The sequence below is a fragment of the Caenorhabditis remanei genome, chromosome III (assembly GCF_010183535.1).
Source record: "Caenorhabditis remanei strain PX506 chromosome III, whole genome shotgun sequence".
In the NCBI taxonomy this organism is placed as follows: Eukaryota; Metazoa; Nematoda; class Chromadorea; order Rhabditida; family Rhabditidae; genus Caenorhabditis; species Caenorhabditis remanei.
In genome coordinates, this window is record NC_071330.1 from 17,148,780 (window position 1) to 17,160,767 (window position 11,988).

General features: G+C 39.0%; 2 protein-coding genes across 2 annotated transcripts; both read right to left on the minus strand.

Annotated features, from left to right (window-relative positions):
• Positions 1 to 205: 205 nt before the first annotated feature.
• On the minus strand, positions 206 to 5,569 carry GCK72_011781 (uncharacterized protein; the record flags this gene model as incomplete). Its single annotated transcript, XM_003100858.2, has 8 exons — positions 206 to 265; positions 323 to 396; positions 675 to 857; positions 903 to 1,002; positions 4,511 to 4,606; positions 4,683 to 4,905; positions 5,305 to 5,423; positions 5,507 to 5,569. 8 exons carry the CDS (start codon positions 5,567 to 5,569, stop codon positions 206 to 208), a joined length of 918 nt encoding a protein of 305 aa, XP_003100906.2.
• A 3,634-nt stretch (positions 5,570 to 9,203) lies between these two features.
• Positions 9,204 to 11,949, minus strand: GCK72_011782 (uncharacterized protein; the record flags this gene model as incomplete). The annotated part of the gene is made up of 7 exons (XM_053728672.1): positions 9,204 to 9,444; positions 9,491 to 9,629; positions 9,675 to 9,823; positions 10,058 to 10,627; positions 10,886 to 11,208; positions 11,455 to 11,830; positions 11,879 to 11,949. 7 exons carry the CDS (start codon positions 11,947 to 11,949, stop codon positions 9,204 to 9,206), a joined length of 1,869 nt encoding a protein of 622 aa, XP_053588249.1.
• Positions 11,950 to 11,988: the final 39 nt, after the last annotated feature.

An 11,988-nucleotide genomic window follows, 5' to 3' on the forward strand; every position in this document is an offset into this window, starting at 1 on the left:
GACCCCGCCCCCCGTATTGGTATCCGGATGAAATTGAATTTCATTTTTTGCTGTGATTTAATTAATCGATTCGCCATCAGTAATAAAGGTCAAACGTTTTTTTTAATTACAAAAAATCAATAAATTAATTAAATGAGGTTTCTTCTTTCGATGAGCAAATTAACACAGATTTTTGGTATTTTGACAGCATTCAACGCCAATATTTTCAGAATTTCGAGTCGAGAAGATCGTCGTCGATTTCGTCGATGTCGCGCACTTCGATGTTCTGGAAACAAAAATTATTTTATTTAATTAAGATTTATAATTTTTAAAAAAATTTTACCTTCGACACGCCGCACTCGTTTACTATCGAGTTGCGGCTACCTGCGTAGAGCATCTGGAGTTCCGGACTGCTTCCTGGAAATTAATTAATTAATTTTTTTTAATCGATAATTTTCAGAAGGACGATAGCTAGCAGACCAACGGAGCTAGCAGACCAATGGAGCTAGCAGACCAATGGAGGTAGCAGACCAACGGAGCTAGCAGACCAATCGCTAGAAGACCAGCGTTGGTCTGCAAGCTCTATTTTGGTCTGCTAGCGATTTTGCTTTTTAAAACACGTTTCACAGTTTTCAACGTTGGTCTGACACAGCTATTTTCCTGCATTAAATCCAATTTTTCTCAAATTTTCTTACCATTCGGACAATAATAAATCAGAAGCATCGGGTACGATACCCTCTCATCCTCATGCTTCTTACTCCAACTGAGCAGAACGAAACGTGGCTGTTGCGAGGGCAGCTCCTCTTTGAACTCCTCAATTGAGCAATCATTGAGCGTTTGCTCCGTTTCGAGTTGATGCGATTCTCTGTCGATTTTCACTAAAATTTTGAGAATTTAGGTCTGCGATAATACAGCTCACTTACTGATTAACGCGTTCATCGCGCTGGATTTCAAGAATCGAAATTTCTTTAATTCATCCTTTACACTGTCCGGAATGTAGCAAATTGTAAGTGATGACGTCATCTGAAATTAGTGGAAAAATTTAAAATTTTTTGATGTTTAAGATTTTTAACTTTCTCCCCAAACAGAATGCGTAAAATCAATAAACCGGTCATATTTAGATTCCTTATAATACCACGGGCCCGGGTTGTAAGTTAAAATAGCGCGATAGGGATTTTTGCACAATCCATAGGCTACGTTCAAAACCGGAGGGTTTGTTGAAAATTATTTTAAAATTGTGCCAAAAAAAAATGAAGTGTTGACCTAACATTAGCAACATAACAATAATAGCTGTTTCAAACGCGCTCTATCTGCACGTGAGAGAGAAGAGAGACGCAGATATAAAACGAGTGTCGCAGTTGTAAATACCGTGTACCAGGTCTCCGTAAAGACTCCTCGCCCTTTTTCCAATGTGATCGAACTTACCAACTAAGTGATTCCGAGAAAATCATCGTGTGCCATGTATTTCGATTTTATTTTATTTTAAATAGTCTGATTCTCTCATAAACTTTCATTGTTTAACGATATAAATTGAAAAAACTCGAAATTTTGTTGAAAAAAGCAAGAAAACGAGAAATCGAGAAATAAAAAGAAATAATGTTGTCCGAGAGGACTACACGGAGGAAGAAATTCGCGTCTTCCACGAATGCTCAATTTGAGCGGGGAAAACGTGAATTTAGTGTGTTTAGAGCGATTTTTAGCACATGCTCTAATGATGAAAGTTGCTCAGAATTTTCTGACGTATCAGAATATGAAATAAAAAAATATGACTTCAGTCCTTCTTTAATTTCAGACAAACTATACTACTTTTGGGTTGGGAAGAGAATAAGAGGAACAGAGCGAATATGTCCAGAAAATACTACTAAATGGAAATTCCTTCACTAGTCACTGGTTTCCCTCTTCATGCCCTACGCTTCTCCTCTTCGTCGTTTTTCGATTGCGATGTCACCGGATGGATCAGCTTAGTATTTCGATGCAGCACAGTCTCCCAGACTCCGAGAAAGAACTGCAAGGAAATTTTTGATCTACCCTCATGAAACGAAAAATTTGAGAAATTAGCAGGTCTAGAACATTATTTCTATAATTTTTAGCGTGAAGCTCAAGGTCAGAAGTAAGAAATTTTCAGTTTTAGAATTATTCTGAGAGCATTATCCACCGATTCAATCCAAAAAATCCTGGTTTTATATATTTTTTCAGGTCGAAATGGCAATTTTTCATTTTGATTTCAGAAAAATCTACGGGATTTGTTCAGTTCTCAACATTATCCAACGAATGATATCTCAAAACGTGCTCCAGAGATTTTTACACATTTCTGTAGGACGGTTTTTTAATTTGTTCATTAGTTTTCGAGAAAATAACAAAAAATTGAAAAAAATACAGAATTTGATCGATTTCTCGAAAACTAATGAGCAAATTGAAAAACCGTCCTACAGAAATGTGAACAACTCCCCGGAGCACGTTTTGAGCTATCATTCGTTGGATAATGTAGAGAAATGAACAAATCCCGTAGATTTTTCCGAAATCAATATGAAAAATTGCCTTTTCGGCCTATAATAATAATATATAGAACCAGGATTTTTTGGATTGAATGAGTTGATAATGCTCTCAGAATAATTCTAAAACTTGAATTTATCATTCCTGACTTGGAGCTTTATTCTAAAAATCAAAAAATAAATTTGTAGACCTGCTAATTTCTCATAATTTTCGTTTCATGAGGGTAGATCAAAAATTTCCTTGCAGTTCGTTTTCGGAGGCTGGGAGACTGTGTGCAGTTAAATTTGTAATCCTCACTTTCACGATCTTTTAGTCGTTTGCCCACTTTCCAAACGGCCTAGGGCTCCAAAAAACATCTTTTAATAATGAATTAAAATTTTCAAATTATTAAATCAACTTGTTTTCTATTTCTCTATTTTCGTTACCATCGTTATGCGATGATTAAAGATTTGTCGAGAACACTGTGCTAGCCAGTCTTCGTTACACGTTAATTCCTTTACACTACGCGTGTCTATAAAGAAATATTGAGGGAGGATTCTCTCTAAATTTCCTTTGGTGTTTGGGCAGAAAGAGGTGTGTGCTAATTAATAACTTTATCTGCAATAACACCAAAAATGACCAAGTGAAGAAGAATGAAGATGTGATGTTTCAGTCCTCCTTTAATCTCCTTCTTCGATTTGTGTTTATTTTTTGTACCAGAACTCCAATTGGAAAATGTTTTAAAAAATCGTTTTGTTCCTTTTATCAGATTTCTCGGTGGAAACCCAATTTCGAGTTTTTTTTTACCTAAAATCCCCATAATTTCAGACTTGTTTAGATTTATTGCCAGAAAACCATGGTCTTTCGATGTACCCTCAGGTAAGAATAAATTTTCCTCTTTTGTGATCTAGGTAAGAATGAATATCCACATCTCAGAACTTTATTATTCAGTGTAAATTTCAGTTTTCATTTTTTCCGTATCATAAGACAACATTTTTAAATTTTGTTAAATGAAAACGCGACGATAGGAGAAATCGTATTCATTTACTCTTATCGCTTGTGTAGAATTAGAAAACGAGAATAGAACAAACATAAAAAACTTTATTCTCAAATGTATATTGATAGCGTTCAAAAAATTTCAAAAGTAATTCACAATTTTCAATCAATCTTCATTACATCATCATTTTTTCTGTGTAAACCGCTCATAACTAGAACAATTTTCCGGATCCCGTACTGAAGCCGTATCACCGTATGCCGATAATCATCGCGATTTGACGACAGGGGGCCTAAGACACCCATCAAGACAGTTTCTAGGGTCATAATGCAAGCTGTTCCTAAAGGCCCGAACCCGCACACCTGACCTCAGCCCCCATCAAGACAGTTTCTAGGGTCATAATGCAAGCTGTTCCTAAAGGCCCGAACCCGCACACCTGACCTCAGCCCCCATCAAGACAGTTTCTAGGGTCATAATGCAAGCTGTTCCTAAAGGCCCGAACCCGCACACCTGACCTCAGCCCCCATCAAGACAGTTTCTAGGGTCATAATGCAAGCTGTTCCTAAAGGCCCGAACCCGCACACCTGACCTCAGCCCCCATCAAGACAGTTTCTAGGGTCATAATGCAAGCTGTTCCTAAAGGCCCGAACCCGCACACCTGACCTCAGCCCCCATCAAGACAGTTTCTAGGGTCATAATGCAAGCTGTTCCTAAAGGCCCGAACCCGCACACCTGACCTCAGCCCCCATCAAGACAGTTTCTAGGGTCATAATGCAAGCTGTTCCTACAGTTTGAACAAAGTTACACTGGCCAAAGCAAAAAACAAAACTATAGACACGCGCTTAAGCCCCGCCCACTTTTTTTGGCCCAGCCATACCTACTACCCATTGGGAAAGAAGGTGGTGGAAATAGGGACGGAATTCCTGATAACACACGCCGTCTTTCCACGTGAGTACGATACCCGGCACGGCGCACGAGAGATAATGATGAGAGAGCCACCATCCTTTGATTTTCGATCCATTCACACGGAGAACCGACTCGCGGATTGTCATTGTACAGTAGTACCAGGTCATCAGGAAGCACAGAATCGAATCGAACACTCGGAATTAGTGCCAGGGCGCAGATGAGGATTGTGATGTTCCATTTGAAACCGTCGTATTCCTGAAAAATAGGGATTAGCAGACCAAAATGGAATTAGCAGACCAATATCACAGCTAGCAGACCAAAATCCACCAACCTGTTTATACTTGAACTTCTCGGTCCTTGTGAGAAGCGACACGTTGAGATTCGATCCCAGAATCAGATTCAAATAGAATCCGTTCGATTGGGCGGGCAGTTCTCCTTGCATATCACGGAGTCGCAGATTCGACACCTCCATTTCCTCGCGCATTTTCGCGATTTGTGCGACGATCGACGACTTCTCTTCCGACGGCTCTTTCTTCTCGAGTGATTGCTGTGTTCTGCAAGAAAATCGATAAATTTTGGGGATATTTAGGCGGAAAATTTGATTCTCTAGTGATAGAAAAATAGCAAAAATGCCTTAGATTGGTCTGCTAATTCCTAGATTGGTCTGCTAATTCCTAGATTGGTCTGCTAGCTCCCATATTGGTCTGTTAGCTCTCAGATTGGTCTGCTAATTCCTAGATTGGTCTGCTAATTCCTAGATTGGTCTGCTAGCTCCCAGATTGGTCTGCTAGCTCTCAGATTGGTCTGCTAGTTCTCAGATTGGTCTGCTAATTCCTAGATTGGTCTGCTAATTCCTAGATTGGTCTGCTAGCTCCCAGATTGGTCTGCTAGCTCTCAGATTGGTCTGCTAGCTATCAGATTGGTCTGCTAGCTCTCATTCAGACAAAACTCACTGTTTCATGGTCTCTTTGAAGTTTTTCAGCAGATAATTGTGATGTTTCATCGCTTTCACGGCCGTATCTTGAAATTTACTCACTTGTCGAGACTTTTGAATGTACTCGTCGTGGATTTTCTGGAATTTTTTAAAAGTTTGGATTCTTTCTGAAAAAAAAATGCTGGAAAATGCATTTTTCGAGAAAATGACGAAATTCTCACCTCAAGCTTCTGAAAATCATCTTGTATCAGCTTCCAATCGTTTTCCAATTTTTCTGTTGTCATCTGGAATAAATGAGTGAAAATCAGGACATGCGGACAGACGGAGAGAGAGAAAAAACGAATACACTTTTTTTTTCAGAATTTTTTTTAAATTTTCAGATAACTTTCAGCCGAAAATCAGGATATCCGGATATCAGGACACACAGAAATAAGAAAATCAATGAAAATATAGAAAATTATCGATGTAAACCGATTGAAAAAAGAAAAATTTCGAAAAACTTATCAGAAATCGGTTCAATTTTATTGAAAATACATACAAACTATATTGCGATTCGAGATTCGTGAGGTTGGGGAAATTATGTAAATAAAAATTTTAAAAATTCGAGCAAAAATGAATGAAAAACTGACAAAATGACACCGTATTTTGATAGGATTTGGGGAACACTTTTTCGTGAAAAAATTTAAAATAAGGAAAATCCCAATGGGTAATACTTTAAGGCAAAGAGAGCACCATTATTAGACAAATGTTTTAAAAATTTACAAAGAATTGAGGGGTTTTTAGACGGGAAAAGTGGATTTTTGATGAAGAAATTGTGATTTTCGTCCGAAAACCGAAGAAAATAGCAAAAAATAAAACTTTTATCTGGAATTTGTAGTGAAGAAATCGCGCTAAACATCAAACTTTCTGCTGAAAATCACTTTAAAATTGCAATTTTCAGTCAAAAATGACTCTTTGGTCTGCTAGCTCACATATTGGTCTGCTAGTTCTCAAATTGGTCTGCTAGCTATCAGATTGGTCTGCTAGCTCTCAAATTGGTCTGCTAGCTATCAGATTGATCTGCTAGCTCTCAAATTGGTCTGCTAGCTATCAGATGGATCTGCTAGCTCTCAAATTGGTCTGCTAGCTCTCAAATTGGTCTGCTAGCTCTCAAATTGGTCTGCTAGCTCTCAAATTGGTCTGCTAGCTCTCAGATTGGTCTGCTAGCTATCAGATTGATCTGCTAGCTCTCAAATTGGTCTGCTAGCTCTCAAATTGGTCTGCTAGCTCTCAAATTGGTCTGCTAGCTCCCAGATTGGTCTGCTAGCTCTCAAATTGGTCTGCTAGCTCTCAAATTGGTCTGCTAGCTCTCAAATTGGTCTGCTAGCTCCCAGATTGGTCCGCTAGCTCTCAAATTGGTCTGCTAGTGAATGAGCGATAGTTTTGTTTTGTTCAAAATTCCTCGAAAAATAGGTATTTTCATCATTGCTTTTTTCATTAAAAACTGATAGTTTTGCTGCAAAAAACCTCAAAAAACATCAGTAAATTGGAGTAGACGAACAAAGTTTTCAAAATAATATCCTCTAAAAATGATAATATGGAAGGCGGAAAAAATCTTAGAATAGCGGAAAGCGGAAGGCGAAAAGCGGTATAAAATTGTTTTGACGGAAAGCTGAAGGCGGAAAGCGGAATTCCGCTCAACCCTGATAAGCAACAACTAGCAATTGACAGCTAAAATGATGACAAACTTGTTTTTTAACAATTTTAAGATCAGATGATGAAATTTAAGAGAAATTTTGGTTGGAAATGGATAAAAAAACAGTAAAAATTGTATTTTTAAATAAAAATCTAGAAAAAACCAGTAGCAAAATCAATATTTCCGACATTTTTTGTCAAAAAAACAAGAAAAATCGATTAAAACGGTCCGAAAAACTATTTCCGCCAAAATGGGGTACGGTAGGTTTAAAGGCGCATGACGATATTTTGTGTTCAGTCTCGCAGCGATTGTATTATTATTTTTTCACAAATTTGTTTTTTTCGCAGATTTAAATGAATCTTTGTCATTCGACAATATTTACTTTTTCTTTTAAGCTAATTTTTTCAGAAAATTAAAACTGGCATAAAAAAAGAGGAAAAAAAACAGTTTTTTTGGAAAAAGCTAGCTCATTAGTCGGACTGCCATGTAATTCGACACCTGAAATTGCTCGTCCGAGAGGAGTAGACGCACTTTTTACCATTCAAAATTTGAAAAAAAAAGTAAAAAGAATTTTCTCGCCGACTTTTTTCAAATGCACCGCCTTTTCAAGAGTCCGCATTCTGATGTGACGGTGTTTGCGGACAATGCCTCAGATCTGACGCAGGTATGTGCCCGGGGGGCGTTGAGCGCCTCGCATTTTCTGAAAGTGTGATGAAACAAATCGAAAATGCGACGAGAGTGCGCGTGCGATTTCGAGAGACGCAGAGACAACGGGTCTCGCAACGAAACCGCTGTTACAGTTGCGCCTTTAAACTTTATTTTTGCTGCGAAACTCAATTGTTCCTAATTTTTCCCTTTTTTCAACAAAATTGCTGGTTTTTATTGATTTTTTTGCTTAAATATTGAATATTTATCAAATAAGAACAAAATTTGTCACATTTTTGAGTTATTTCATCGATTTTTTTTTGCTTTCAGGATGCTGTATTCTTCAAAACTGCCACAATCGTCATTTTTCCCCCGTGTTTGCCGTTTCGTTTTGTTTTTGTTGCGGTTAGTTTAATTTCAGAGCAGTTATTTTCTTCTCCGCCAAACGTTTTTGTTATAGATTTCGCCTGTCCACGTCGCAACGAAAATGAGATCACAGTTTTCATAGTTAGCTAGAAATTCTTTTCTAATGACATTCTAATCAGTCTTCCTCTTGGCCCGTCAAACTATATCCAACCGAAATTTGAGAATTTAACTTAAACAAACTATGACAACATTTTCCGCGAAACAACACGGCTTAATTCACTTTCATAGAGACATTAAAAAAATCAAAACATTCAGTGTCACACATAAATTTATTAAAACAGGAAACAAGGATAACAATTGCAAGAAATTGAATATAAATAAGTTTTCACTGAGATTTGTGTTCCTTCCGAGAGAAGAGTAGTCGTCTTGACCGGAGAAACTTCGGCGACGAAACCTGTAACGAAAACTTTTGGCGGAGAAGAATGCACCTGCTCTGCTAAAAAAACTAACCGCAAAAAATCTTGTGATGGATGAAAACGACGGAGATGGCACTGGGACGACGATGCTTCGGATGAATTCTACATTCCATCTCATTTTCGTTGCGACGTGGACAGGCGAAATCTATAACAAAAACGTTTGGCGGAGAAGAAAATAACTGCTCTGAAATTAAACTAACCGCAACAAAAACAAAACGAAACGGCAAACACGGGGGAAAAATGACGATTATGGCAGTTTTGAAGAATACAGCATCCTGAAAGCAAAAAAAAATCGATGAAATAACTCAAAAATGTGACAAATTTTGTTCTTATTTGATAAATATTCAATATTTAAGCAAAAAAAATCAATAAAAACCAGCAATTTTGCTGAAAAAAAGGGAAAAATTAGGAACAATTGAGTTTCGCAGCAAAAATAAAGTTTAAAGGCGCAACTGTAACAGCGGTTTCGTTGCGAGACCCGTTGTCTCTGCGTCTCTCGAAATCGCACGCGCACTCTCGTCGCATTTTCACACACTTTGGATTTTTACAGCGCCCAAAGCGCCTTCATACGCACATCCCTGATCTGACGACGGAATCATCGTCACATATTTAAAAATAAAAATATTTCATCGGCGTTTTTTCTGATTGTGAGGCGTTACCGCTTGGGGAGAAAGAAACACTACACAATATATGACAATTGTTTGAAACAGATAGTTAATTTTCAGTTAATTTAAAAATTTAAAAAAGCAAAAACATTTATTGTTTATTTGACGTATACAATAATCTTTCAATAGCTTCTTTCTCCTTCTTCCTTGAATTTCTTGGTGACGTGGGAATTCTGGAGACGGGCGTCATTAAAACGGACTGTCCCATCCGTTTCATGGTCACGTTGAATTTGACGAGTCCGGCGTGCATTATGACGTCATGATGTGCTCCGACAAGCGAGAAATCGCGAGTTTCCACAGGAGATGGGTATTGCATGGGTTGTACCTTCCAACTGAAAAAAATAAATATATTATGATCTACTTAGCTGACACGCTTACCGTAACACATTGAAATCTTCGATTGCCACGTTGGAATCGATTTCTGTCACGTAGAGCGAAAGGCGTTTCAACAAGCTGTTTCGCGTGGGGACACGTGGCGCCAGTTGCTCCATACGACCCGATTGGTAGAACTTGGAATCTGAAAAAGAGATTGAGTGTTTTGTCACAAATTTGCTTAACTCACGTAGCTGATTTACAGTCGTTTCTATACGTTGGCGTAGTTCCCATTTGTCAAAATCGTCGGAATTCAAAATTTTCGGATTTTTCTCGATTTCATCGATTCGAACTCGCACTTTGAATGAAGGCGCTCCGTGGCGGAAAACTGCTGAACATCTGAAAAAATCATTTTTCGGTTTAAAATCACACACACTAGCAGACCAATGGAGCTAGCAGACCAACGGAGCTAGCAGACCAATGGAGCTAGCAGACCAATGGAGCTAGCAGACCAACGTTGGTCTGCTAACTCTAGTTTGGTCTGCTAGCGTTTTTAGATTGGTCTGCTAGTGATTTTTCACTCAAAAAAAGAATTTTCTTGCACTTTTTTCACCGTTTTTCCTCACAACTCACTCTTGTTTAGCCAAAAAGCATCCATCGATTCGACACTTTATATTCTGATATTCGAATACAGCACTCGTCTTCCTCAACTGTTCAGAATCCGGTGACATCGCATGCAGAACCATTCTATTCTCAAATTCCGCCTCCAGATGTCGATTCAACTGACGACAGAATTCAGTATAGTGGGTTTGAAGATTGTCATAATCCTTGCGTCCTGATGTACGAAGCATATGGGAAGTCTTTTCGACGCTTCCCAATGAAACCAATCGTACCATTCTCGAATTTCGGACTTCGGCGATTTGATGAAAGTCGTAATTCGGCAGTGAGCAGTTCTCCACTGCATTCATTAGCTCTCTTTCTTGTCGTAAATATCCGTGAAGTGGATGACGTGGATCTCGCCAATCCTTCGGTCGCCACCATCTTCCGATCGTTTCGATTCGTTTCCATTGCCACGTGGCAGTCACATCCACCGGGTCGAAATCGATCAATGCCGAGGAGCCGTAATCTCCGGGTAGCAGCTCTCCGGTGAGTAGAAGCAATCCTTCTCGAATCAAAACCAGCTTCGTTTTTCGCCATTGGAATCTGCAAGATTGATTTTTCAAATATTTAGTTTAAAAATGTTTGAATTTCGTGAAGGTTTGTTGATTATTAACCCGAAAATCACAAAAAAAAATTACAGTATCCCCTCGTAAATCGACACTTAAAGGCACATGAATGAAAATTGTGCGTGCGTAGGGTCTCGCAACGAAAACTATTATTAAAAATTAACACGATTTTCTGCGATTTTTCGATTAGACAAATCGATTTTCAGTGTAGGTTTTGAATCTAAACAGTCAGTACTTTGGGAATTGCGACGGCGACTCATCGGGATCCTCTTCGATCGGCAGTTTTTGCAAATGAACTCGATGGAATACTTGTTCTCGCAACTCAACCACAAAAAGTGTTTCGATTTGTTCTTGAGTCGGTTGCTCGAAGAATCCTCCATACATAATCATGAAATTCTCGGTGACTACTGCAGAGTGACCGCCGATTGGCATTAGGTCCGGCGAGAAGTTTCCGCGATTCCACGTGGAAGTTTGGACGTCGAAAAAGTGGATTTCAGAGAAGAAGGTGTCACGTCCGTCATGGTGATAAGCACGACCACCGCAGAGGATTAGTTGGTCCTGGAAAAATTATATTATATTTTTGAGCTTTAAAAGAGAATTGGTCTAATTTTCTATCAAAAGCCGTTTTTTTCTAGAATATTTGAGAATTTTCGTTGCCCAACGATAAAATAACACAGACGAAACATGCAGACCAAACTTGAAATGCAGACCAACTTGAAATCACTAGCAGACCAATTTCAAATCGCTAGCAGACCAACGTTGGTCTGCTAGCTATTCAGTCATTTTTTCACACAGAAATCTCACCTTCCACGTCACAAACGACGCGTGACACTTTGGCGATGGATACGGTGCAGACGTGATGATGACTCGACTCCATTTCATCGTTCCCGTATCCAATCTCCACAAATCGTTGAACGTGGCACGTGGAGCTCCATCTTCACGCACGCCCAACGTCTCCCCTCCAAACAGATAAACCGATTGATTTCCCGGATAGTACGTGACGGAAGCATTCTGACGTTCTGGCATTATCTCCACGTCATTCACACCATCTTCTAGAACACATCGCTCGAATTGGAAGAACGGGCGGGACGTGAACTCATTGTCGAGTATACGGATTTCTAGGTCGCATAGATCGGCGAGGTCCGGACACGTTTCTTTGAGAGTGGCTAGGTCGGGAAGTCTGGAGAAGAAGGAAATTGAATTGACACATAATCCGTACGATAATTACCTCAAAAAGTGTAAGACATGCTTGATTGCAGGTTCCGGAAGCTGGAGGAAGTACTTCTCATAGTCGAACATGACGCGGGTGGGAGCTGAAAGAAAATAAAATGTTACTAA